The 25,975-nt window shown below is 42.9% G+C and overlaps 1 protein-coding gene across 5 annotated transcripts in view; it reads left to right on the forward strand.

Annotated features, from left to right (window-relative positions):
* Nucleotides 1-25,716, forward strand: part of STN1 (STN1 subunit of CST complex) — a 44,351-nt gene extending 18,635 nt beyond the window's left edge. For 2 of the 5 annotated variants that reach the window (XM_045803042.2, XM_045803045.2), the window contains 6 exons: nucleotides 1,278-1,445; nucleotides 2,400-2,514; nucleotides 5,976-6,150; nucleotides 11,095-11,217; nucleotides 14,231-14,303; nucleotides 24,943-25,716. In XM_045803042.2, coding sequence (XP_045658998.2) covers nucleotides 1,278-1,445; nucleotides 2,400-2,514; nucleotides 5,976-6,150; nucleotides 11,095-11,217; nucleotides 14,231-14,303; nucleotides 24,943-25,103 — 815 coding nt within the window. In that variant the 3' untranslated portion in view covers nucleotides 25,104-25,716. Of the gene's footprint in view, nucleotides 1-1,277; nucleotides 1,446-2,399; nucleotides 2,515-5,975; nucleotides 6,151-11,094; nucleotides 11,218-14,230; nucleotides 14,304-14,753; nucleotides 19,573-24,942 lie in introns of those variants that run through there. The other 3 variants (XM_087862733.1, XM_045803043.2, XM_045803044.2) reach the window with 3 other exon arrangements.
* Nucleotides 25,717-25,975: the final 259 nt, after the last annotated feature.

Here is a 25,975-nt window from a genome sequence, read left to right on the forward strand (position 1 = left end):
AGGTGAACAGCCTGCCCATGGTTGCAGAGCTGGTAGGAGGTGAGTGGAGATTTCAGCCCGGTCTGTCTGACTCCATTACCCAAGCGCTGACCTCTAAGCCCCATCCAGTGCAGGTGATTAAAGCCAAAATAAAAAATTGCAAAAAGGGGGGAGAGCGGGATATGTAATGAGACCAGCTCGACAAACTGGCGTATTAACATGGCAGCGCCCCACGATTATTTAAAATGCTCGCATTGTATAGATTCTGTGGAGACTGGTGTGTATCTGAACTTGGGCCAGGCAGACAATCAGAACATTTCGTAGTTTACACACACTAGCTGTTAACTGGAAAATACGAGTCTGCTCATGGGGCAGGCAGCAGAGAATGAAGAGTCAGTAGGAGGGCGCTGGGTTCAAACTCCAGCTTTGTTGCTAGCTGGTTGTTTTACTCTGTGCAAGTTGCTTGACCTCTCTGTGACTCAATGTCCTCCTGTATAAAATGGGGCTAATGATACGTAGGTGTAGTTGTGAGGATTAGACAGGCTAATGCATTTGAGTTCTTAGCATAGCACGTATAGCACCTGAATATTCACGGCTGTGCTTCTTACTATTTAACTAATACAATTTGAAATTATTTAGAATTGAATGTGCATTGGGTTATTTTCACCATAAAGTTTCTTAAGCTTATAGTTTTAAGTGGTATGAGAGTGTGTGTGTGTGTGTGTGTGTGTGTGTGTATGTGTATGTGAGAGAGAGAGAGAGAGATTACCCCAGTTACCCAGCAAAGAGAGAGGTGAGAGATTAGGGTGTTGAGTACCTAGGTGGGAAATCAGCCCGAGGCACATTCACCTTCCTCATAAACAGAACTGCATATGGAGATCTAGGTCCCCTTTTGTCCTATGCCAGACCTGTCTTCCTGCAAGGACACTTCAAAGGGCTGTTGAGAGCCTTTGCCAGGAAACCCAGTTGAACTACAGAATTCGGCTCGGGACCACGTAGAACCCTTTGAATGCACTGGCAATGCAGGGGCAGGGGAGAACATGTTGGAGCCCTGCCAGAACTTTCTCACTTGGGTTATCAGGCCTCCTAGACTCCATTCCCTTCAACCTACTTTTGAATAATTACAGCTAATGGCTTCTATTCAGCAGAGGATTTCAGATGGGTGTCAGGCTTCGTGCAGTGGAGCAGCTGATCAGAAGTAGAACGAATCGATGTCTTATGTTGGTCTCACCCCAGAACTGTCTCACGCATGTGGTGCAGTGACTGTTACGCCTTTGTCTCTTCTCTCCTGGCCCTAGCAACTACAGCTGCTCCAGTTCTAGGGGAGCTGAACTTAACCTCACAGCTTAAGAAGCTGCAAGAGACCATCGAGCAGAAGACGAAGATAGAAATCGGGGACATTGTCCAGATCAGAGGTTATGTCCACACATACAGAGAAGAACGGGAGATTCGTGTCACTACTTATTGTAAGCATAAGTTATCTCTGCCAAATTGGTGGTTATTCTGGGTGTGTGTCCAGTAAACTCTGGGTTAGCTAAAAGTCAGACGGCGAAAAAGTTCAGATAAGAAGATGTAACTCTTTACTGGGTGAAATTTTATTTCATAACAGGCTTTTTTTAGAAAAGCAGCATTTCTTTTTTTTTTTTTTTTTTTTTTAAGATTTTTTTTATTTATTTATGTGACAGAGAGACAGCCAGCGAGAGAGGGAACACAGCAGGGGGAGTGGGAGAGGAAGAAGCAGGCTCATAGCGGAGGAGCCTGATGTGGGACTCGATCCCGGTACGCCGGGATCACGCCCTGAGCCGAAGGCAGACGCTTTAACGACTACGCCACCCAGGCGCCCCAGAAAAGCAGCATTTCTTTATTTTGAAGAGCAGTAACTAGAAATTGGGGAAGAAAACAAATGATTTCTTATATATATCTGGCAGATTTATTTGGGCCACATCAGAGTTTAAAGTACTTTGAAGTTCTAAGCGTCACTCCATTTAGGGCTCAGTGTTCATATTCTTTAAAATGATGGAGATTTCTTGAACACCACTGACTCCGTTAACTTTGAAGGAAAACAGCTTATCGGAAATGCGATAGTCCCACATCCTCTGAGTGATACGTTTTGAAGGACTCTGGCTGATTTTATTTGGAAATCCCACGGATGGCTCCTGTTGTTTGCCATTGTAACAGATGAGTGAATAAACAAATGTGCTTCCCCTGGTTCCAAACTGTTGCTGGACTAGCCTGTGATCCTGAGGGCATTGCATTCCCTCTCAAAGGATGGCTGGGAAGCATTTCGTGCATCTAGGATGTATGATCCTTGGGCACCCATAGGGAAGGAGACCCACTGGGTGCCTAGCAGCAATTTGGACATAGAAGAGAGCTGATCTCATTGTAATTTCTATGGCGTATTTTCCCCCTTGGCTTGGTAGATAAAGTGGATGATCCCGTGTGCAACATTCAAATTGCGAGGATGCTTGAGCTGCCCAGTATCTACAGGAAAGTTTATGACCAGCCTTTCTGCAGCCCAGCCCTAGAGCAAGAAAGGTAAGCTGTGGCCTCTCACTGCTGAAGATGTGATGATGGCAGTAAGGCCAAGCAGCGAGAGCCCAGATGCTGGGGTGGACCGGGGTTCCAATCCTGAACTGTCCACACTCACAGGGGTGCTCTGGGGCAAGTCCACTTACTTACTTCCCATATGCCTTCATTTTCTTACCTGCAAGGTGAAGATAATAATAGTACAGGTGTTCTAAGGTTCTTGAGAGGAAAATGTGTGTGTAATTGGCAGTCCTTGAAGGAGTGCAGGGAGTGGAGAAAATATATTTGAAGAAATAATGGGTGAAATTTTTTCAAGTTTACTGAAAACTATAAATGCACAGATCCAGGAAGCTCAATGAGCCCCAAGGCAAGAAACCGAAAGAAAGCTGCCATGAAACCTCATAATCAAAATACTACGTGATGACACATTATAACAAAAAACTCTAAAAAATGATACCCATCATTCCCAACTGGGATGATTTTACTTTCTTGTATGGGTGTGGTGGGGAACAGGGGAACTAAGAATATATGCGTTCTCATTAGTGTCTGCATCACAGGCCTCTGAGAGGGGCCAGAAGACCAATGATGGCCTCTGCCTACGGGTGGGACTGAAAAGAGGGTAGAAAGGAGACTTTACTGCATACCCTTTAATTTTTTTTTTAAAGACTATTTTATTTGAGAAAGAATGCATGAGAGTTGGGGATGGGTTGGGGAGGGGCTGAGGAAGTGAGAGAGGAAGAGAGACCCTTAAGCAGACTCTGCACTGAGCACAAAGCTGGACTCTGCCTCTCACGACCTCGAGATCGTGACTGGAGTCAAAAGCAAGAGTCGGCTGCTTAACCAACTGAGCCACCCAGGCAGCCCCCCCCGCTTTAATTTTTTTTAACCTATATATTACATATTCAAAAAATTGTATGTTAAAAAAAAACCCAAACTATAGACCTGTAGAAAGTAACAAAGTGGAAGTTCCCCATTTTCCTGCCTCATTCCATTCCCCAGAGGTTATCACCTTTCATAGGTTGATGTGTATCCTTTTAGACATTTTTCTTCTGTGTACATAAATATTCACCCATATATTTTATGGGTTGTCATTTGCTTTTTAATAAAAATGGGAACATACCTTATACACTATTCTGCAGCTTGACTTTTTGTTTTCAAAATATCTTATGAATATTATAGCCCCTATAGTCCTGCCTCATTCTTTCAAATGACCGCACAATGCTCACTGTATGAATTGCCCTTTATGTCAAAAACAGGCATTATTACTCAATAGATCCATTCCCAGTAACAAATTTGAATCAGTAATCACTGATTACTCCCAACACTCAACACTCAAACACTCCCAACAAATAAAAGTCTAGGACCAGGTGGCTTCACAAGTGAATTCTATCAAACATTTAAAAAAGAGTTAAAACTATTCTCCTCAAATGATTCCAGAAAATAGAAGGGGAAGGAAAGCTTCCAAATACATTCTATGCAGCAGGCATTACCCTGACACCAAAACCAGATAGACACACTACAAAAAAGACAACAACAGGCCCATATCCCTGATGAACATGGATGCAAAAATCCTCAACAAAATAACTAGCAAACTACATTCAACAATACATTAAAAGGATCATTCACCATGATCACATGGGATTTATTCTGGGAATTCAGGGATTGTTTAATATTCATAAATCAATCAACATGAGACACCACATTAATAAAACAAAGGATGAGAGTCACATGATCATCTCAAACGACACAGAAAAGGCATTTGACAAAATTCAACAGCCATTCATGACAAAAACTCTCAACAAAGTGGGCTTAGAGGGAACATAGCATAATAAAGACCACATATGAAAAACCCACAGCTAACATCATACTCACTGGTGGAAAACAGAGCTTTTCCTCTAAGATCGGGAACAAGACAAAGAAATCCACTGTTGCCACTTTTATTCAACATACTACTAGAAGTCCTAGCCACAGCAATCAGACAAGAAAAAGAAATAAAAGGCATCCAAATTGGTAAGGAAAAAGTTAAACTGTCACTATTTGCAGATAACATGATAGTAAACATAGAAAATCCTAAAGACTCCACCAAAACAAATTATTATTATTATTATTTTTTTAAAGATTTTATTTATTTATTTGACAGAGAGACAGCCAGCGAGAGAGGGAACACAAGCAGGGGGAGTGGGAGAGGAAGAAGCAGGCTCATAGCGGAGGAGCCTGATGTGGGGCTCGATCCCAGAACGCCGGGATCACGCCCTGAGCCGAAGGCAGACGCTTAACCGTTGTGCCACCCAGGCACCCCTCCACCAAAACAAATTAAAACCACAAATGAATTCAGTAGAGTTGCAGGGTATAGAGTTAATACACAGAAGTTGGTTGCATTTCTATATACTGATAACAAAATAGCAGAAACAAAAATTAAGAAAACAATTTCATTTACAGTTACACCAAAAAGAATAAAATACCTAGGAAAAAACTTAGCCAAGGAGGTGAAAGACCTGTACTCTGAAAACAATAAAACATTGATGAAAAAAATTGAAGGTGACACAAATGGCAAGATATTCCATGCTCGTGGATTGGAAAAAATAATATTGTTAAATGTCCATACTACCCAAAGCAATCTATGGATTCAATACAATCCTTATCAACATACCAACAACATTTTTCAAAAAACTAGAACAAATAATCTTAGAATTTGTACTGAACCACAAAAGACCCAAATAGCCAAAGCAAACTTGAGAAAGAACAAAGCTTAAGGTATCACAGTCCCAGATTTTAAGATATACTACAAAGCCGTAGTAATCAAAACAGTATGGTACTGAAATAAAATAGACACATAGTTCAGTGGAACAGAATAGAGAGCCCAGAAATGAATCCACATTTATGTGCTCAATCAATAGCAAAGGAGGCAAAAATATACAATGGGGGAAAGTTCAAAAATCTTTCTTAAAAAATCAAAAAATTAAAAACAGAAATACCGTATGATCCAGTAATTCCACTACTGGGTATTTACCCAAAGAAAACAAAACCACTAATTTTTAAAAAACCATGTGTTTATTGCAGCATTATATACAGTAGCCAAGATATGCAAACAAAGGTCCATCAAAGGGGAGGAGTGTGAGTGGTGGGGGATGGACAGAATGGGTGAAGGGAAGTAGGAGATACAGGCTTCCAGTTATAGAATGAATAAGTCATAGGGATAAAACATATAGCACAGGGAATATAATCAATGGTATTGTAATAACGTTGTATGGTGACAGGTGGTAGCCACACTTGGGGTGAATGTAGCACAGTATAGACGTCAGTTGCTATGTTGTATACTTTAAATTAAAATTGGGTATCAGCTATACTTCAGTCAATCAAACAAACATCAATATAGTGTCACATTTCCCAGCTGAATTTTTGTTATATGTCCCCCAAAAAGAAACAAAAAGTGATAGTTTTCTGCAGAGCTTTTAAAAACTTTCCCCCAGCAGCGATCCAAGTGCCCTGGACCTTGCCAATCTCACGTGTTTGCTGAGTGAAAGAGCCAAAGAATTCCTCGTGGAGAACAAAGTGCAAACGTTTTACCAGCAGGAATTGGAAATTGTGGAATCTCTGCTGTCCCTTGCCAATCAGCCTGTGATTCACAGTGCCGGCCCTGAGCAGGTAAGTGCAGCGTGCCCATGTGAGAAGTTCAGGGCCCCTGTCCCTTATCTGCAGCTCAAGGGTATGGGTGAACACGACTGTGGCAAGAACACTGAGAGGGCAGACCCAGGGAATAGAGGTTCTGGTTCTATTCCATGTTTCTCTCCTGGAAAGGTCACTGACCACTAAGAATTTGAAATGAGAATGCAGCTGCCCTTTTGCCCTCCTCACTTAATCTCAGTACACTTAATCTTTGGGTTGGGGAAAAAATAAGTAGTTTAGGGTTCATACTCCCTACTTCTTAGTATTCGCTGAGATGGGTATTTCATCTAAGCAGGAGCCAAATGAGGGGGAGATAAATGAGAAGAGGTAATTATCTTTCCAAGATTAGTTATTGTTCAGCAAGATGAGTCTTTTTTTTTTTAAGATTTTATTTATTTATTTGACACGGAGAGTAAGCACAAGCAGGTGGAGGGAGAAGCAGGCTCCCTGCTGAGCTGGGAGCCCAATGTGGGGCTTGATCCCAGGATCCTGAGATCATGACCTGAGCCGAAGGCAGCTGCTTAACTGACTGAGCCTCCCAGGTGCCCCCAGCAAGATGATTCTTGTACCAAAGTTTAATGACTTGGTCTCTCTTCATCAAAATAAGGTTACTTTATTAGGATTTGTATAAAGACCGAGTTGTATTCAGTCTGGTTTATAAGTAAAAATTTCTAGGAACGATCAAGTAATTTCTTACTCCTCTGGGAAAGAGCTATCCCTTCCCCCCCACCCCCACCCCCCATGTTAAAGGTGAACTTAAGTGTTTGGTTTTTACTTATTCCCCTGGAATTAAGAGTTATTTGAAACTTTGGTTTTAGGCTTTCCCTTTCATTGCAATTCTCAGGTTTTTTTGTTGTTATGACACCATTTATTTTTATTTATTTCATTTATTCTACCAGGGAATGATCTCTGCTGAAATGTCACCTTCTTGCCCTCCCCCTATTTGCTCTGATAGCCACCTGCTTCCTCACTGTGTTATCACCCTGTTTTCATATCTTAGGATATCACTGGTGTTTACTTGTTTGCCTTCTATTCCCCTGCCAGAATTTAAATTTTACAAGGGCACAGGTCTTCTCTGTCTTGTTCTTCGCTCCCTAGAACCATGGCCTAGAACAGGGCTGCCAGAAACTAAGTTCTTGATGATTATTTGTTGGTTGAAGGAATGAGTAGTTTTTAAAAATTTAAATAGTCTCCAAAAGTACCTACTTAAAAGTAAGTTTCCTTCCCATCCTCCCTCCTACCCCCTTTCTCCAGAGACAAGCACCATTGCTAGTCTCATGAATATCCTTCCAGAGAGACTCTGTGCATTTATAAACTAGGAGTAGTTTTGTCCCCCCTCCCTTTTTATTACACAGTTGATAGCATGCTAAAATCTAATCTGTACCCAGCTTTTCACTGAACAGCATGTCTTAGCCTTTCCTAGCCATACACAGAGATTTGGCACTATAATCTTTTGTTACATGTACTGTAATTTATTTAACCGGTCTTTCCATATCTGGACGGTTTAGAAGCTTTCCGATCTATTGTCATCACCAGCAGGGCTGCCGTGAGTACCCTGGTTGGTAACATAAGTTACTCCTTGTGATTCTGGCCGAACAGAGACCAGGTCCTTGTCCTGACCTCCTAGGCTACAGCCGCTGCTTCTCAGGTTCGTTCACGAACCTAATTATCTCCTCCTGGCTGCAGGCTGTGTGCGCAGTGACCCGCGATGTCATTCACAGAGACAGGGATAGCGTGTCAGGGGACGCGCAGGTGGAGGGGGCCCCGACTGGCCGCCGGCCGCAAGATGAGCCTTCCTCCCATTTGGTCGTTTGGAGGCGGCTCACGGCCAAGTTAGCCTCCTGGCACTTTCAACCACTCTGTCAGCATGTTTGGAAGGAAACTGAAGCTTAGCAAAGACCACATTCTTCCCGTGAACCCACTCCTCTGTAGGAGCCACAGTTAAGTAGAGAGACTTGAGGATTCTCTGAAGTCTCCTCCATTCAAAACAAAAGTGGGGAACTTTTGGCGTGATGTCTTTTTGAAAATGCTCCGAGCAGACACTGGTGTCTGCCCGGTCATGTATGTTTAAAGAGAAACGAACGTGGCACTTTGTTTTGTCTTTGGAAACTTTTTTCATCAATTATGAATTATTCCCTCACGTGACTCTGGTTGGGGAGGTCAGCGTCATTAAGTTGAATTCTGCTTAATAGAGCCTAGGAGACTAAGGATGCTTTACAGTGATGGTGAAACCCTAGATCCTTTGGTACTTTCTGTTGTCATACAGATGAAAGCTTCACAAAAAATCATTGTGATGGTGTTATATAGTTTAGAGGCCAGGGGAGACAGGGCTTGAATGTCCCCCGCCTTTTTCTTTTTCCGTAGTGGCCCTTCTTAGCAAATCCAGAAACATGATAAGCAGACCTTGCAAAACCATTGTTTCTTTGACAGCTGGATAAATGTAGTGTGCTCGAGAATGAAGACTATATATATATTTCAGAGACCCACCCAGTTCCTGACCTGTGGCTGGGAGAGGCCTGCTCGGGCTCAGCGCATTCAAGTCACTTTCTGTCTCTGTGCAGTTTCGGCTTCCTGAGTCGGATGAGCCTTGGCTTTAGAAAAAGACAAGAAGGACACAAATCGCAGGCCAAGCCAAGCTGCTGGCTAGCAGAGATGATTGGAGCCCTCCCCCCTGAGACTGTATGGTTATAACCAGTAGGGAGATATGTTCTGAGGTCAGCTGAGGCAAATGTTTTTGGAAAGGAAGTTTCACATACTGTTTATATTCGCAGAGCCTTTTCTGTTGGGTCCTTCTTGTTCACAGCTGAAACTGCTTTTAAGCTCACAGACCTAGCACACTGTCTTTCTGCTGCCTGAGCTTACAGAAATCTGGGAGGAGGAACTGAGCTTTTTGTGTGGTCTGGGGATAATCAGGAGTGATTTCTAATGATGGCAGTAATCATGCAACACTCATTTTTAGTCTCCAGTTTATTTCTATCTTGGTAAGAGCTGTAATAAACTCGACCCGTAGGATCCTGATATTAAATTGACTAAAAAGATGAATTTCCTTAGAATTATGAAGATTAAGTGGCTGTAACAGTTTTCATGGGAAAGTCTATTTGGGGTTGATTGTGCTTCCCCTAATAAACACAGCTTTTCCTAGAGCCCCCAGAATAAAAGGATTTGTGACTGAGAATTGCTAGGTGAGTTGTTTATTCTAAACACACTCACATAGATTTTCTGCCCGTGGGAGTCATCACATAGTTCTTGGCCTTATTCTGCCTTCAGAGAACGGATGCTGTCATAACTTGGAATGTTTGTCAACTTTTAGGCCGTAATGTTCTAATAACCAGGTGCTCCAGCTTGTTGACTATTAATTTCATTAAGAGTGTTAGACTGGCCTCCTCAGCCCAGGGTGGGGAGTGTGTTTGTGAAACATCATTAGGATCCATTAGATTAAAACAATCCTCTTTGGAAGGCATCTTCTAGAAAGAGAGGGTTTCTTTAGGGATGCAGTGGTCAACGCTTGAGGCCATTTGGGGGTTTCTTTCCTGCCCCTGTCACTTGCAGGAAATGTCATCAGCGAATCACAAGCAAACTTTCTCTTTCAGCGTCTGTGGTACTGCCCCAGATAGCCTTCATCAGCATTCTTTTTTTTTTTTTTTTAAGATTTTATTTATTTATGAAAGAGACAGAGAATGAGTGGGGGAAGGGGCAGAGGCAGAGGCAGAGGGAGAAGCAGACTCCCTGAGGAGCCGGGAGCCTGACATGGGACTCAATCCCGGGACCCTGGGATCATGACCTGAGCTGAAGGCAGATGCTTAACTGACTGAGCCACCCAGGTGCACCTTCATCAGCATTCTTCATTAGGGGTAGGACTTTGCCTTCAAATGCTCTTTTAGAAGCTTTGCCTTGTTTCTTTGATGCTCTCATCTTTTAAGTATCGTGACAATTTCTGTCACATTAAAAATGGGTCTGTACCTTGAAGGATAATTGTTCACCACTTTGTTTCAGGAATGGACTGAAAAACCCCAATGGAATAATAAAAAGGATACCTCCTCTATAATGGGGTATTTACTTCCCATTCATTACACTGTGTGCTATGTGCCAGGGAGGAGGTGGCCAGGTTGAAATAAAGTCCCCAACTCAGAAAGCTTAGTTTAGTTAACTATGGTGGGACATAGCTGAAGGCCTAGCTTCCTCAGGATCAAGAAATAGGATGAACTGGTAACTCTCGGTAAACCTGTGTCTTAGAGGAGAAATACTGAAATTGAGGAGATAGAAAACTCATAGCAGCAGAGGTTTCTTCCGTGTGGTCTGGGACCCTTCCGCCTTCAGCCCCGTGGACGCGTCTTGGACAGACAGGTCTCCACATGGCTGTTTGCCTCCATTTGCCTCCATTTAAAATAAGGAGACTACTCCATACTTTCTTCATCCTAGAATCCCCAACTTATTTCAATATGTGTAAAATTCTCAATTCAGTATGTGTAAAAAGCCACACCTTTAAATGAAAAAACTGAGCTAATATACATGTACAGTGTTTTGGCTCCAAATTAAAAAAAAAAAATCAAAGATTATCTTTTTGTTTAGGAAACAATTCTACCAAAACAACATGGGAATAGAAGTAATTTTAAATGTTCAAGATGTATAAACTATATACTTTAATTCAAAGATTATTTTCTTGATTTTCCATTTCATACTGTGAAATTGAACAAAGTCACAACTAAGGTACGGAACAGTTATCAAGCACAATCCTACCCAAGCAAACTGCCCAGTCCTGCTTAAATACCATCCTGCTAGGCCACACACCTGGATCATTTTGACTCAGCAGATAAAAAGCCTGTTGGGTGAATTCATAAACCAGTTGGTCCAGGGAGTTACTCTTAGATGCTGCACGACGGAACTTAACTTCTTTTCTTCTTTTTCTTTTTCCTCTTCCTACAGGGGGATTCTAAGAATGACACCACTTCCAAGGCAATTCATAGTATATTTAAGAATGCGATACAGCTGCTACAGGAAAAAGGATTTGTTTTCCAGAAAGATGATGGTTTTGATAAGCTATACTATGTAAGAGACCTGCAACGTTATTTTTTTCTTTCATAGCTTTGATCACAACTACATTCATTCGTTAGGAATACCTATTTACTGTTTTTAAAAATCATTAAGGAGGTTCATGAAATAAGTGAAAGTCGGCCCTTCTCTTTCCCCAAGGTGCCATTTCTTTTTAAAGATTTTATTTATGTATTTTAGAGAACGTAAGCAGGGAGGGGCAGAGGGAGAGGGAGACAGAATCTAAAGCAGACTTTGCACTGGGCACAGAGCCCAACGTGGGGTTCGATCCCACGCCCAGGAGATCACAACCTGAGCCAAATCCAAAAGTCAGACACTTAACCCCCTGAGCCACCCAGGCGCCCCCCCCACACTCCCCTCCACCGCCAAGGTGCGATTTTTAACATTATGTCCTTCTAGGCACTTATCTGTGCATTTACAAAATGTACGCATAGATGCTTCTGTGGTTTTTTTGTTTTCCCCCCAAAATGTGGTTATCCTGCGAATCAGGGCTTCTCAACCTTAACCCTGGGCCAGGTGGTTCTTTGCTGTGGGTGGCTTTCCTTGGCATTGTAGGGTGTCTCACAGCATCCCTAGCCTTCATTCACTAGATAGCAGTAGCAGCCCCCCACTTGTGACAACCAGAAGTGTCTCGGCTTATCGCCAGGTGTCCCCTGGGACAGTTGAGAACCACTGCTCTAAATAATGCCTGGCGTTTTGGGGGGTGGGGTACCAAAAAAGCACATCACAGGCATCTTTCCATGTGAGTACTTCTAAATCTTCCTCAGTCTTTTTGACCTCGCATGGTCCTCCCTATGATGGGTTCCTGCCCTACACTTTTAACCACTTCTTTCTGGTGGACATCGAAGTTGATTTGGAGTTTTGCTCTCACAGATAGTATTGCTGTGGCTATCTTTGTGAATTCACATAAGGGTTTCTGTAAGATTAGCTCTTAAAAGAGGAATTGCCAGAGCAGAGGGCATGTATTTTTAAGGATTTGGTCAGCACAGGCTGATTGACCTCCCAGAAGGCGATACCGACATTCTCACCAGGGGTACAAGTGCCTGCTTGCCTCATACTTTCGGAGTTGAAGGTTCACCTCTTGCTGCCTACCTTTAATAACTGGAGGAGCCATGCTTTCAGTGAACGTGGGCTTCCTCGTGACCACTGATATTAGCAGTGTAGATGTGGCTTCGGTCATGAGTGATTCTCCTAGAGGCAGATCAAAATTCTTAGGAATCCCGGAAGTCTCACTATTAACAACATGATTCTTGAGGGGAATCCTTACCAGGATTCCTTAATTGGACATTTCCTTGTTGTTGATTTACTCTAGTGACTCCCCATTTTAGAGAGTTTTTAAAAATTAAGATATGTTTTAAATACTATTTGAGTAACTTTTAAGGTTTTTTAAAAAATTTTATTGTTAAGTAATCTTTACACCCAAGGGACGCCTGGGTGGCTTAGTCGGTTAAGCGTCTGCCTTCAGCACAGGTCATGATCCCAGAGTCCTGGGATCGAGTCTTACGTCAGGTTTCTTGCTCAGCAGGGAGTCTGCTTGTCCCTCTGCCTGCTGCTCCACACCCCCCCCGATTGTGCTCTCTCTCTGACAAATAAATAAAATCTTTAAAAAAAAAACCTCTACACCCAACGTGGGGCTTGAACTCACAACCCTGACATCAAGAGTCGCATGCTTCACCAGCTGAGCCAGCCAGGCACCCCAGTTTTGTTTTTGTTTTTTCTTAAGTACTACACCCAGCGTGGGGCTTAAACTCACTACCCTGAGATCAAGAGTTGCACGTTCTACCGCACTGATCCAGCTAGGGGCCCCTGAGTAACTTTTGAAAAGGGTATTCTAATCTGTGTACGGGTGGGTACAGACCACCTCCTCCTGGCTGGAAAGGCCTGCTAAGGTTGGAGAAGCCCGTGCTGGGCAGCTCACCTTCACGTGTCTCCCCCACCCCTCCCATTCCTCCTGGGGGGCCCCGGCTTGGCCCCGTGTGTCTGTGGAAGGCGGCTCTTCTCTTCCCGGGCAGCAGGCCAGGGCTGAGGTGCGGCAGGGCTAGGGCACTTCCTCCTGTGAATCAGTGTGAGCTGGAATGGGGTGAGCAAGCAATAATAGCTCTTTTTCCTCCACAGAACCATCCCCCTTCTCTCCTCCCCTTCCACCTCCTCCCCTGGGTCGGTTTCTGTTTTCCGGAGGGCCTTGGCTCAGGGAAGTAGTTATCACAGTGATGTGAATACTTCTGTTTGTGTAGGGCTTTCCTGCTTTCAGCTGCTCTCACCCCCATCACCTTAGTTAATCTTCACAATAACCTTGTGAGTCAAGATCCCGACTCGTTCTAAAGTCTGGTCACACAATTCCTGATACATGTATTTCTTTGCTGGCTTTGTTTCCCCTCCCCCCCTTTTTCTTTCTTTGTTTTTTGATTTACTATGGAACATGAAGGTAAAACCCAGCTGGTTACTTGGCTTCCCTCTCACTGGAGCAGGTTGAGAAAGGAGCTTCGTTATGTTTGCCTTTGAGACAGAAAGTGTTTCCGCGGATGATCTTGATATACTCTCTTGCTTGCTTTTCCGGACAGTTTTTATTTCATTTGTTTTTCTTTGGAGTTGGGAGAAAGAAGAAAACTAATGAGATGTGAGACAAGTATCAGGGCCCAGAGGAAGGAGTCCTGGTTGGAGATCGAGACTTTGATCACTTGGGTCTCCCTTTGAATATAAAGACGAGTAAGAGACACTATGAACGTGTCACGAATATTTGAGAAGAAAGTTAATTTCAGGTTTTCTTGACATCATGGCCCCGGTAAAGCACCTTCCAAGGGAGTGCCTCTGGGCCAACTACAAAGCAGTGAGCTGCTTAGGGACAGAGCTGGTTTGACAATAGGCCAAGTACCAGAAACCCTCTTGTTGGTGTAGGGATGGTGATCACTGTGAAATCTTTAGAAACTATCCTAAATACTAGTCTGGGAGTCTGGATGACACAACCACTTCATTACTTAAGAATGCTCTCTCCCCTGTTTTTCCCATTTAGGTAACCAGAGAAGACAAAGAACTGCACAGAAAGATCCACCATATCATTCAAGAGGACTGCCAGAAACCAAATCGTGAGTGCTAGAATGCGCATGTATGTGGTGCACTGGTGCACTGGAGGGGGTCTTCCCTCCCAGAGAGCACAGGATGGAGAGTCAGGAGACCTGTGGCCTTCCCCAGTAATGACTTGGAAATATGACTGGTCAAGGCACCTGCCCTCTCTGAGCCTCAGTCTCTTCTTCTGTACAGTGAGCATTAGACTGTCAAAATTGTTCTGACCTTAGCTTCACATACGACTCGTCCATAGAGCTGTTTTAAACATGCAGCATTCAGGTCCCAGCCCTGGGGATGCTGATTCGTTAGGGGCTGGGGCTGGGGCAGGAGCTAGACGGGCCAGCGTCTCAGGTGTTTGCGGTACAGTGAGGTAAGCCACCAGCCTGGGACTTCTTGACCTTCTGGCTCTCAAGTTCTCTCTGATTTGTCTTATTTCTTATTCTACTCTTGTCCCTTGTCTTTGAACGCAGACGAGACGGTTTCCTCCCTTCTAACATCAAGCCTTTCAGTGTTAGGAGAAATGGTTCTAGACATTACAGTTTATGGTGAGTGTAATTCAGTCATCTTGGAACCCCATAATTTGTAGAAGAAATGGTTTAAAATACAGTTGGTTTTAGTGGAGTTAGGTCAACCCCTAGTGGTTAGAAACTCAAACTGTAGTTAGTCTGACAATAGACATTACCATTTTCACACGAGTTAGAGAAGAAAGCACTAGCCCTATCTTTAAATCCTGTGTAAACTGAGCATACTTCAAGGTGACTTTTCAGAGTCTGTCTTTTGCAAACATATGCTGATAATGAATGTTGGCATTTGTCAACAAACGAGGCTGGAAGAAAAAGGGAAAGACTTGTTAATGACTGCAGGTCTTCTCAACCTGCTTGCTCTTTCTCCAGAGAAACCCACCCCCAGCCCTTTCAGCCCCTCCGTCCCCAGGGCCTGGCCTTGCTCCAGGCTGAGTCAGCGGGTGGAGCTGGACCAGGTCTCCAGCCCTGGTGTTTATGGTATGCAGCCCTACTTAGCCTTTAAGAACCGATGAGGTCAGATCCTAGAATGGTGTGACAACAGATCTTAAAATAAACTGAAAGCAATCTATTATTTTAATGCAAAGTTTCTGGCTTTTGTTCACATCATTCAGAACAGCAAGGACGAGTATCCTTCAGTTGGGGGAAGACCTGTCTATCCACAATTTAGGGAGCTGTAAAGAGCAGTGAAATGTGGAGTTCCTCAACCAAGAAGAGATGAGAGGCTGCTCCCCAAATAGCCTTCCTGCGCTCATCCTCCTGTCGGCCACCTGGCCAAATCCTTACTTTGGTCTGTACTAGGAACAGGATGGATTGAAATAATCCCGGTGCCTGGTGAAGCGAATGAAAGGAACTCACACTGCATTTCTCAGGGGAACCAAACCGCCTGGTGGCCCGAGAGTCTGCAAAAGTGGCAGGTTTTCCATCCTCTCCTAACCCCCACACTGTGCCCCTCAGTCTGTATGTGGGGAGCCTCTGGCAGCTGTAAGCCAGGCTCCAGAACTAGGAAACTCCCAGGAGCTGAACTCTGGGGCATGAGGAACTGAGAAGGCCAGGAAAAATACCTCGTAGGGACTGTCTGGGCATCTGTTGTGACCACTCCTTGTCCTAGAAAATATCTGTGACATTAAATATATATATATTCTGAGTAATCATGTATGGACATGGTAAAAAGTCAGACAGTGCAGAGTGCACACAGAAAATCAGAATCCCTCCGAACCAGAACCCCAGGCTCTATGTTCCCACGTCCACAGGCAGTGGTTGTTACTAGTTTCCTGCATACCGTTCTAGAGAGGTTGTATACACTTCCAGGCACATTTGTGTAGTTTTTTTTTTTTTAAAGCCCCACAAGTAAAGGTTATCATACGATGCTCAGTGTTCCACACCTTGTGTCTTAAATCTGACATTGGCTTCTAGAAGTCATTCGGCAACAGCACATCCAACACTGCCTCAGTCTTTTGAATACACAGGATTCTATTATACGTACGGATAGGCCTTCAACCTCTTGATCATTCCTACTGGGTCATTAGTGTGTTTCTGACCTTTTGTACAAAATACAGCATTGAGTGTTTCTTGTCAGGATGATCGGTAGGATGTAAAATCTTTAATCGTCGAGGAGTATTTCAGTAACGTATAAACTTAGAATAAGGAAAGGGCTATAAACATGAAGCCTGTTTTCAGTCCCTAAAGCACTGACCCTGGGCTTGTCCAAAGACTGGCAGCATGGCAGAGTTGTGAAGAGCGGGGCTCCGGAGCCGCCTTGCCTGGGTTTGAATCCAGGCTCTACCACTTTGAAACTGTGTGATCTTGGATAAGTCTGTGCCTCTGTTTCTTTTCTTTTTTCTTTTCTTTTCTTTTCTTTTCTTTTTTCTTTTCTTTCTTTCTTTCTTTCTTTTTTAAGATTTATTTATTTATTTTAGAGAGAGAGCATGTGAGTGGGAGGAGGGGCAGAGGGAGAGAGAGTCTCAAGCAGCCTCCCTGCTTAATGCAGAGCCTGACACAGGGCTCGATCTCATGACCCTGAGATCATGACCTGAGCCGAAATCAAGAGTCAGATGCTCAACCGACTGAGCCACCTAGGTGCCCCCCTTTTTTTTTAGTTAAGTATAATTGATCTACAATATTTTATTAGTTTCAGGTGACATTTATATACATTACAAAGTGATCACCATGGTGTCTAGATTACCATCTGTCACCATACAAAATTATTAAGATATTAACGACTGTAGTCCCTATTTACATCCGTGGGACTATTTTATAACTTGAAGTTTGTACCTCTTAATCCCCTTTACCTGTTTCATCCATCCCCTCACTCCCCTCCTCCCTGGCAACCACCAGTTTGTTCTCTGTATTTATCTGTTTTTAGATTCCACATACAAGTGACATCTGATATTTGTCTTTCTCTGTCTGACTTATTTCCTTAGCATAATACCCCCGAGTCTATCCATGTTGTCGCAAATGGCAAGATCTCATTCTTTTTTACAGCTGAGTAATGTTCCATTGTATATACACACCGTTTCTTCCTTATCCATTCACGTATCGGTGGACACTTGGGTTGCTTCCATATCCTGGCTATTGCAAATAATGCTGCAATAAACATAGGGGTGCATATATCTTTTAAATTAGTGTTTTCATTTTCCTCAGATAAATACCCAGAAATGGAATTGCTGGATCACATGGTATTTCTAATTTGTTGAGGAAGCCCCATACTGTTTTCCACAGTGGCTGCACCAGTTTGCATTCCCACCAACAGTGCATGAGGGTTCTCTTTCTCCACATCCTCACAACACTTGTTATTTCTTGACTTTTTGATTCTGGCCATCCTGACAGATGTAAGGTGGTGTCTCATTGTGGGTTTGATTTGCATTTCCCTGATGATGAGGGATGTTGAGCATCTTTTCATGTGTCTGTTGGCCATCTGTGTGTCTTCTTTCTAAAAATGTCTATTTAGGTCTTCTTTTTTAATTGGATTGTTTGGGGTGCTTGGTTGGCTCAGTGGTTGGGTGTCGGCCTTTGGCTCAGGTCATAACCTCAGGGTCCTGGGATGGAGCCCCACGTCGGGCTCCCTGATCAGCAGGGAGCCTGCTTCTCCCTCTCCCTCTGCCTCTCCCCACTGCTTGTGCTCTCTTGCTCTCTCTCTCTGTCAAATAAATAAATAAATTCTTTGGGAAAAAAATTGGATTGTTTGCTTTTATGGTGTTGAGTTATATGAATTTTTATATATTTTGAATACTAACCCCTTATAGATCTATCATTCACAAAGATTTCCTATTCAGCAGGTGCCTTTATGTTTTTTTGATGGTTCCCTCTCTGTGCAAAAGCTTTTTAGTTAAGTGTAGTCCCAGTTGTTTATTTTTGCTTTTGTTTCCCTTGCCTGAGGAGACAGATCAAAAAAATATTGCTAAGGCTGATGTCCAAGAGTTTGCTGCCTCTGTTTTCTTTCAGAAGTTTTATGGTTTCAGGTCTTACATTTAGGCCTTTATTCCATTTTGGGTTTATTTTTATGTATGGTATAAGGAAGTAGCCTAGTTTCATTCTTTTGCATGTAGCTGTCCAGTTTTCCCAGCACTGTTTATTGAAGAGACTGTCTTTCCCCATTGTATATTCTTGTCTCCTTTGTCATAGGTTAAGTGACTGTCTATACACGGGTTTATTTCTGGGCAGTCTATTCTGTTCCGTTGATATGTTTGTTTTTGTACCGGTCCCATACTGTTTTGATTACTACAGCCTTGTAGAATAGTTTGAAATCTGAGGGCGTGATGCCTCCAGCTTTATTCTTTTTCAAGATTGATTTGGCTGTTTGGGGTATTTTGTGGTTCTGTACAAATTTTAGTATTATTTGTTCTGGTTCTTCAAAAAATGCTATTGGTATTTTGACAGGGAATGCATTGAATTATATTTTGCTTTGGGTAGTATGGACATTTTAACAGTATTAATTCTTCCAATCCATGAACATAGAATGTCTTTCCATTTATTTGTATCGTCTCAGTTTCTTTCATCAGTGTCTTATAGTTCTTAGAGTACAGATCTTTCATCTCTTCGGTTAAGTTTATTCTTAGATATTTAGTTCTTTTTGATGCAATTATAAGTGGGATTATTATCTTAATTTCTCTTTCTGATAGTTTTTAGTGTATAGAAATGCAATCAATTTCTGTATATTAATTTTGTATTCTGCAACTTTACTGAATTTGTTTATTAGTTTTAATGTTTTTTTGGTGGAGTCTTTTGGGTTTCCTATATATAGTATCACATCATCTGCAAAAGGTGACAGTTTCACTTCTTTTTTACCAATTTCAATGCCTTTTATTTCATTTTCTTTTCTGATTGCTATGGCTAGGACTTCTGGTACTATGTTGACAATAGTTTGCCTCATTGTCTTTATATGCAAAATGGGAATAATAATAGTACCCACATGATGGGTTGTTTTGAGAATTAAATACATTGGTGGAATAGGAAGTACTAGCAATCTGTCTCTCCACTTAGACAACAATTGCATCTGCCTAACGTAACTATATTAGAACTCTGGAGTCTATCGAAGGCTTGCAACTTCCAGGGGAAGGCTTGGAGAGTAAATTGGGGATAATTTCAATTTTCAGCTCTTAGTAGCAGGTACCATTTCCTCACCTCCAGCCACATGGCAGCACCTGTGCACATGTTCTTGGAGTAGTTTACACAGAGTTTGCAAGAACCTAGGTAGGCAAAAAGGAACAGGTCCTCCAGATATCAGGGATCAGTGCTCTGTTTACCTATTGCTGCTTTTTTTTTTAAAGATTTTATTTATTTATTTGAGAGAGAAAGAGCAGAGAGAGCACCACATGAGAGGTGCGGAGAGGCAGAGGGGAATGGGAGAAACAGAGTCCCTGCTGAGCAGGGAACCCAACTCAGGGCTTGATCCCAGGACCCTGGGATCATGACCTGAGCTAAAGGCAGACACTTAACCAACTGAGCTACCAGGTGCCCCAGCCGAATCACAGAGTTCCAGACAAAGAGGTGGGTGGCCATTGTTGCACCTCCTCCCATTGTTGCAAGCCCCTCCCCCAAAAGCTGGGGACTTGCAGTGGATTTAAAGGACTGGTGTCTTTTCCCCTCCCCTTCACTTTTCTTTTTTCCCCTTTTGGGAGCCAGAAAAGAAAGACCAAGGCATTAAAAAGCAATTGCATATATGGGAAAAATCAGAAAGTGATTATGCATGCCCAGGGAGAAACATGGGCTCAGAAAGAGACTTGAGAAGAACTTAAGTTTATACCTCAGGCTGATCCTTGACACAGAGGCTGTAAATAATTAAAAAAAAATAAAATAAAAACAAAACAAGAAAAACCCAGCAAATCCTGAAGGGGGAAAATCTGCTCTCCAGAGTTACTGTATTATTAAATTCAAATGTCCAGTTTTCAACTAGAAATCACAAGGCACACAAAAAAGTAGGAAAATATGGCCCATTCAAAAGAAAAAATAATCAACAGAAACTGTCCCTGAGAAAGCCTTAATGGCAGATCTGTTAGAATTTAAAACAGCTGTCTTAAGGTTGCTCAAGGAGGTAAAGGGAGATGTGGAGAAGGTCAAGAAAATGATGGATGAACAAAATGGAAATACAAGTAAGGAAATTGAAAACCTCAGAAGAAACCAGAAATTCTGGAGCTGGAAAATATAACTGAAATGAAAATTTCACTGTAGAGATTCAAAGGCAGAAGAAAAAATAAAAAAACTTGCAGTTAAAGAAAAGTGAACAGAGCTTAAGGGACCTGTGGGACACCATCAAGTGAGCCAACATATGTATTATGGGAGTCCCAGAAGGCGAAGAGAGAATATTTGAAGAAATAGTGGCTGAAAACTTCCTTCATTTGATGGAAAACATGAATACAAACATCTAAGATGCCCTGTGAACTCTCAAGTAAGATGAACTCAGAGAGACCCACACCTCAACACATCATAATCAAACTTTTGAAAGGCGAAGACAAAGAATCTTGAAAGCAGCAAGAGAGAAGCAATTTGTCACATACAAAGGCTCATCAATAAGATTAGCCTGTTTCTCATCAGAAACTTTGGAGGCCAAAGGCTGTGGGCTGATACATTCAAAGTGGTAAAAGGAAAAGAAACCTGCCAACCAAGAGTCCCATATTTGGCAAAACTGTTCATCAAAAGTGAGGGAGAAATTAAGACATTCTAAGATAAACAAAGGCTGAGGGAGTTTGTTACCACTAGACCTACCCTGCAAGAAATGCTCAAGGGCGTTCATGAAAGGATGCTAGACAGTAACTCAAAGCCATGTGAAGAAATAGAGATCTCAATAATGGTAAATAGGTGGACAGTTACAAAAGCTAATATTACTAAATTTGTAACTTCACTTTTTGATTTCTGTATGATTTAAGAGGCTAATACATTATTAAAAATAATTATTAATCTACTTACATTATTGTAACTTTGGTTTTTAATTCCACATTTTGTTTTCTGTATAATTTAAGAGACTAATGAATTTAAAAGAATACTTAGTTTATGTTCTTGGGCAACACAATGTGTAAAGATGTAATTTTGTGACAGCAACAACTGAAAGATGCGGGAATAGAGCCATAAAGGAGTAGAGTTTTTCTGTGTTGAAGTTAAATTAGAATACATTCAAATAAGGATGCTGAGTAATCCCCATGGTAACCACAAAGAAAACAGCTATAGAATATGCACAAAAGGAAATAAGAAAGGAATTTAAACATTTCACTACAAAAAAAAAAATCAGCTAAACACAAAAGAATTCAGTAATGCAGGAAACAAAGGACAAAAATTTGGAAGGCATATAGAAAAAAAATAGTAAAATTGAAAAAAGTAAGTCCTTCCCCCACCAACAATAATGAGTTTAAACCTAAATGGATTCAACTCTCCACTCAAAAGACAGATTGGCAGAATGGATTAAAAAAACATGATCCATCTATATGCTGTCTACAGAAGCCTCACTTTAGATCCAAAGACACAAATAAAAGTAACCAACAGAGTAGGAGTAGCTATACTAATATCAGACAATTCCAACTTTAAAACCAAAAAGTTTACAAGAGAGTAGGAAGGGCATTATATACTATTAAAAGTTTCAATACAGCAAGAAGATATAGCGATTACAAACATTTATGTACCTCATGACAGACCATCAAAATAGATGGAGTAAAAATTGACAAAATTGAAGGAGAAATAAATAATTCTACAATCATAGTTGGGGATGTCAGTACTGTACTCTCAATAATGGGTAGAACAAGCAGACAGAAGATAAGTAAGGACATAGAGAACTTGAACACCACAAGAAATCAACTAGATCTAACACTACAGAAAACACTCTCTCCAATAGTAGAAAACACATTCTTCTCAAGTGTACATGGGGCATTTTCCAGGATAGACCACATGTTAGGCCACTGATTAAGTCTCAGTAGATTTTTAAAAGATACCATATGAAGAATCTTCTCTGACCACAATCGGATGAAGTTAGAAGTCAGTGACAAAACTGGAGAATTTAACAAATTTGTAGAAATTAAACAACACTCTTAACTAGTAGATCAAAGACGAAGTCACAAAGGAAATTGGAAAATAGCTAGGGATGAATGAAAATGAGAATACAACATATCAAAACATAGGAGATGCAGCACTCGAGGGAACGTTATAGCTACAAACACATTAAAAAACAAGAGGGATCTCAAATCAAAACCTAACTTCTAACAATTTAAGGAACTAGAAAAAGAAGAACAAATTAAAGCCAAAGCTAGCAGAAGAAGGGCAATAATAACAATTAGAGCAAAGATAAATGAAATAGAGAATAGAAAACAGTAGAGAAAATGAAACCAGAAGTTGGTTCTTTGAAAAAGGCAACAAAATTGCCAAACCTTTAGCTAGAGGGACTAAGAAGAAAGAGAAAAGACTCAAATTACTAAGAAACGAACATGAGGACATTAGTACTGGTTCTACAGAAATAAAAAAAGACTGTGAAAGAGTCCTGTGAACAATTGCATGCTAACAAACTGGACAACCAGATGAAATGGACAGGTTCCTAGAAACACAGAACCTACCCAGACTGAATCAAGCATAGCAAAAGGAAATACGAGTAGCGCTATAACTAGTAAGGAGATTGAACCAGTAGCTAAAACTCTACCAACAAAGAAAAGCTCTGGACCTGATGGCTTCACTGGTGAATTCTGCCAAACACTTAGAAAAACTGAATCCAGTCCTTCTCCCCATGTGACTGGAAGGTCACTTTGTGAGCATCCTTTCCAGACAGCAGCCTGGCCTTTCTGAAGAAATAGTTTAAGGCCTTCGGGGCAGTCAGCATTGCTGCTCAGGGCCCCACATAGGTCCGTAAGCCCTCTTGAGCCCTGAGCTTGGGCATGCGGGCCCTGCAAAGACAGCGTAAAAGCCGGACGGTGGTGACAGTCCTAGTGCTCCATCTCTGCCGTGTGCAGGCCCAGGTTGGTTGGAACGCCTTTCCACCATCCAGCATCACCCTTCTCAGGAAGAGCTAAACTGCTTTAGAGCAGGCACTAGGTTATGTGTATCATCTTAGGTTATGGAGAGGATGACGGAATCCTAGTCATTCCCGTGTAGGAAGCACCTGCCGCCCGGCTCCTTTGATCCCCACAACCACCGGTGAAGTAGGTGATTTTCTCCCCATCTTACAGATGAGGAATCAGACCCAGAGACGTGAACCACACTGCCCCTGTCGGAGCCAGTACTTGAATTCGGATCTGTTGGACTCTGGAGTCCGTTCTCCATCTGTCACTTGCTCATCCTTGCTCAGCACTACATGCATAGTAGGTGTTCGGGAAGTCTTTATTGAATGAATGTTGAAGGGACAGCCTGGAAACCAGTGCAGGTGACAAGTTTTTCAACAGTAACCCCAACTGGGAAGGTTAATGAGTGGACAGAGCCACTAGAGGTCAGAATTTAGCAAGTCTTTGTTAGCTCGGGAGCACAGCTTGGGATAGTCTCTGACCCTGAGAGCTGGAAAGGACCCCAGAGGTGCCCTTACCCCCTTCATAGTCCCTCCCCCTCCTCATTGGTGAGAAAACTGGGGCTCAGAGATGCTATGAGTTGCCCAAAACCGTGCTTTGCACAATACCACGATACCTCTTTAATCACCTTCCTGGAGCCTAAAGCATTTTGTTCTCTGAGAACAACATTCGGTGACCGTGTGGAGCAGCAGGTGCGCCAGCTGCTGGGGAGACAACAGAGAGGCCAAGCCTGGCCCTGCATGGGGCTTGAAGTGAATCTAGGGTCTTCACTATCTGTGGTCTTCACTCTGCATTCCACTACTCTAAATCATCGGTCTGAACTAGGAAGGAGGTTGCTAACCCTGAACTTCTATCATGTATACCAAATGGTCTTGGGTTTTTTGGGGTGGAGGGTAAGAGATGACTAGAACACAACCATCATAGACGGGACTGCTTGGAAGCCTAGGCAGAGAAGAATGAGAGCAGACCAGTGGTGGGAATCCCTTCTTCCCCAGGCTGTTACATCAGTCAGGACTTACGGGAAAGAATATGCAGGCTGCCGTAAACCAGCTCTACTGTCAGTCTCAAGAGGGCTCCCGCCTGGGAAGCTGTGGGTTCGGCCCCGAACAGGTGCACTTATACATATAACTGCACTAAAGAAAAAAGATGGTCAGGGGCGCCTGGGTGGCACAGCGGTTAAGCGTCTGCCTTCGGCTCAGGACGTGATCCCGGCGTTATGGGATCGAGCCCCACATCAGGCTCTTCCGCTATGAGCCTGCTTCTTCCTCTCCCACTCCCCCTGCTTGTGTTCCCTCTCTCGCTGGCTGTCTCTATCTCTGTCGAATAAATAAAATCTTTAAAAAAAAAAAAAAAGAAAGAAAGAAAGAAAAAAGATGGTCAAGCACTAAAAATCCATTCAGTTACAGATAATCAGTTATCGATGAGCCATCCTTAAAGGTTGAAGGCCTGAGTTCCTGAGCAGTGGGTCCATGTCATGTGGCAAAGTAAGGGGCCTGAGAACAGGGCTTTTGTTTTGCTTCCGCTGGTAATCTAAACCAGTGCATCTCCAACTCCGCTGTGCCTACGAATCACCAGGTTCTGACCCGGGAGCTATGGAGAAGGATTTGCACTGAGTGGGGAGGAGGGTCTGACAGGTGTGCCAAGCTTAGCCCACTGCCTCTTTCCAGCAGACGCAGAGAAGGGCTGCCACTTCCAGCACATCTTGGCCTGTGCTCGCCTGAGCGTCAACCCAGACCTGAGCGAAGGTGTGCTGCAGCAGGTGCTGGAGCTCCTGGAGGACCAGAGCGACATCGTCAGCACAACGGAGCACTACTACACGGCGTTCTGAGGCCAGGCCGGCAGATGGCGTGCGCGGGGCCGGGCCAAGGAAGAGGACCAGCAGGTGGTGGTCACTCCCAGGCTCCGATTTTAAACCTCACGCCGAGGCTTATAGGCCTGGTGGCAGTGATCTCATAATAAACTGTGAAGTATGGTCATTTAAGGAATGGAACTGGGCTTAAATTCTGTAGGCTGCCCTCTGGCTGCTGTATCCGTGGGATAAAGTAACTTATCTCAGCCATGACATAGAAAACCCTCCCCATTGACCTCTCGCCTGGACCGGGCATTGCTCTTAGAGCATTAGGGAGGAAATTGGTGGCTGAATTGGTGTGTATGTGGCTTGAGGCTCTGTCACAGTAAAGGGGTGTCACATGGTAAAGTGAAGTGAAGAGCATCTTGCCAGATTCACACAGACCTAAAACATTTTAAAACTTCAGCCTATTGAGTACGTTCTTGTAGGCCTGTTTCAGTGGTTAAGAACCTAGTGTAGGGAACTCCTTCTTGGGTGAGTATCACTCACCTACGATTTCCATGGATCAAGTACCAGAGGTGGGTCCTGAGTCCTGGGACGATTGTTGTTTACGGACCCACCCAGAGATGGGAATAAATGGATCCGAGGCATGGCTCTGTGTTGGTCATTTTCCTTATTTTCCTCATAAATTAAGAGGTGTCTTGGTACATTTCCCTACACTTGAGGACATACGTGACTAAAGACATTGTCCTTTAATGCCCTGCAGTCCTTGGAGGCTCTCAGCCAGTTGGCTGGCTTGCAGACGTTATTTTCAAGGTTACCATGAATGTGCAGGGTGTTCTGACACCATCCAGACAAAGACTCTGTATTTGCCCGGACAGGTGATGGAGTCATGCTGTTGCTAGGAATGG

Source organism: Ursus americanus, chromosome 6, assembly GCF_024610735.1.
Source record: "Ursus americanus isolate L20-20 chromosome 6, mUrsAme1.1.p, whole genome shotgun sequence".
Classification (NCBI taxonomy): Eukaryota; Metazoa; Chordata; class Mammalia; order Carnivora; family Ursidae; genus Ursus; species Ursus americanus.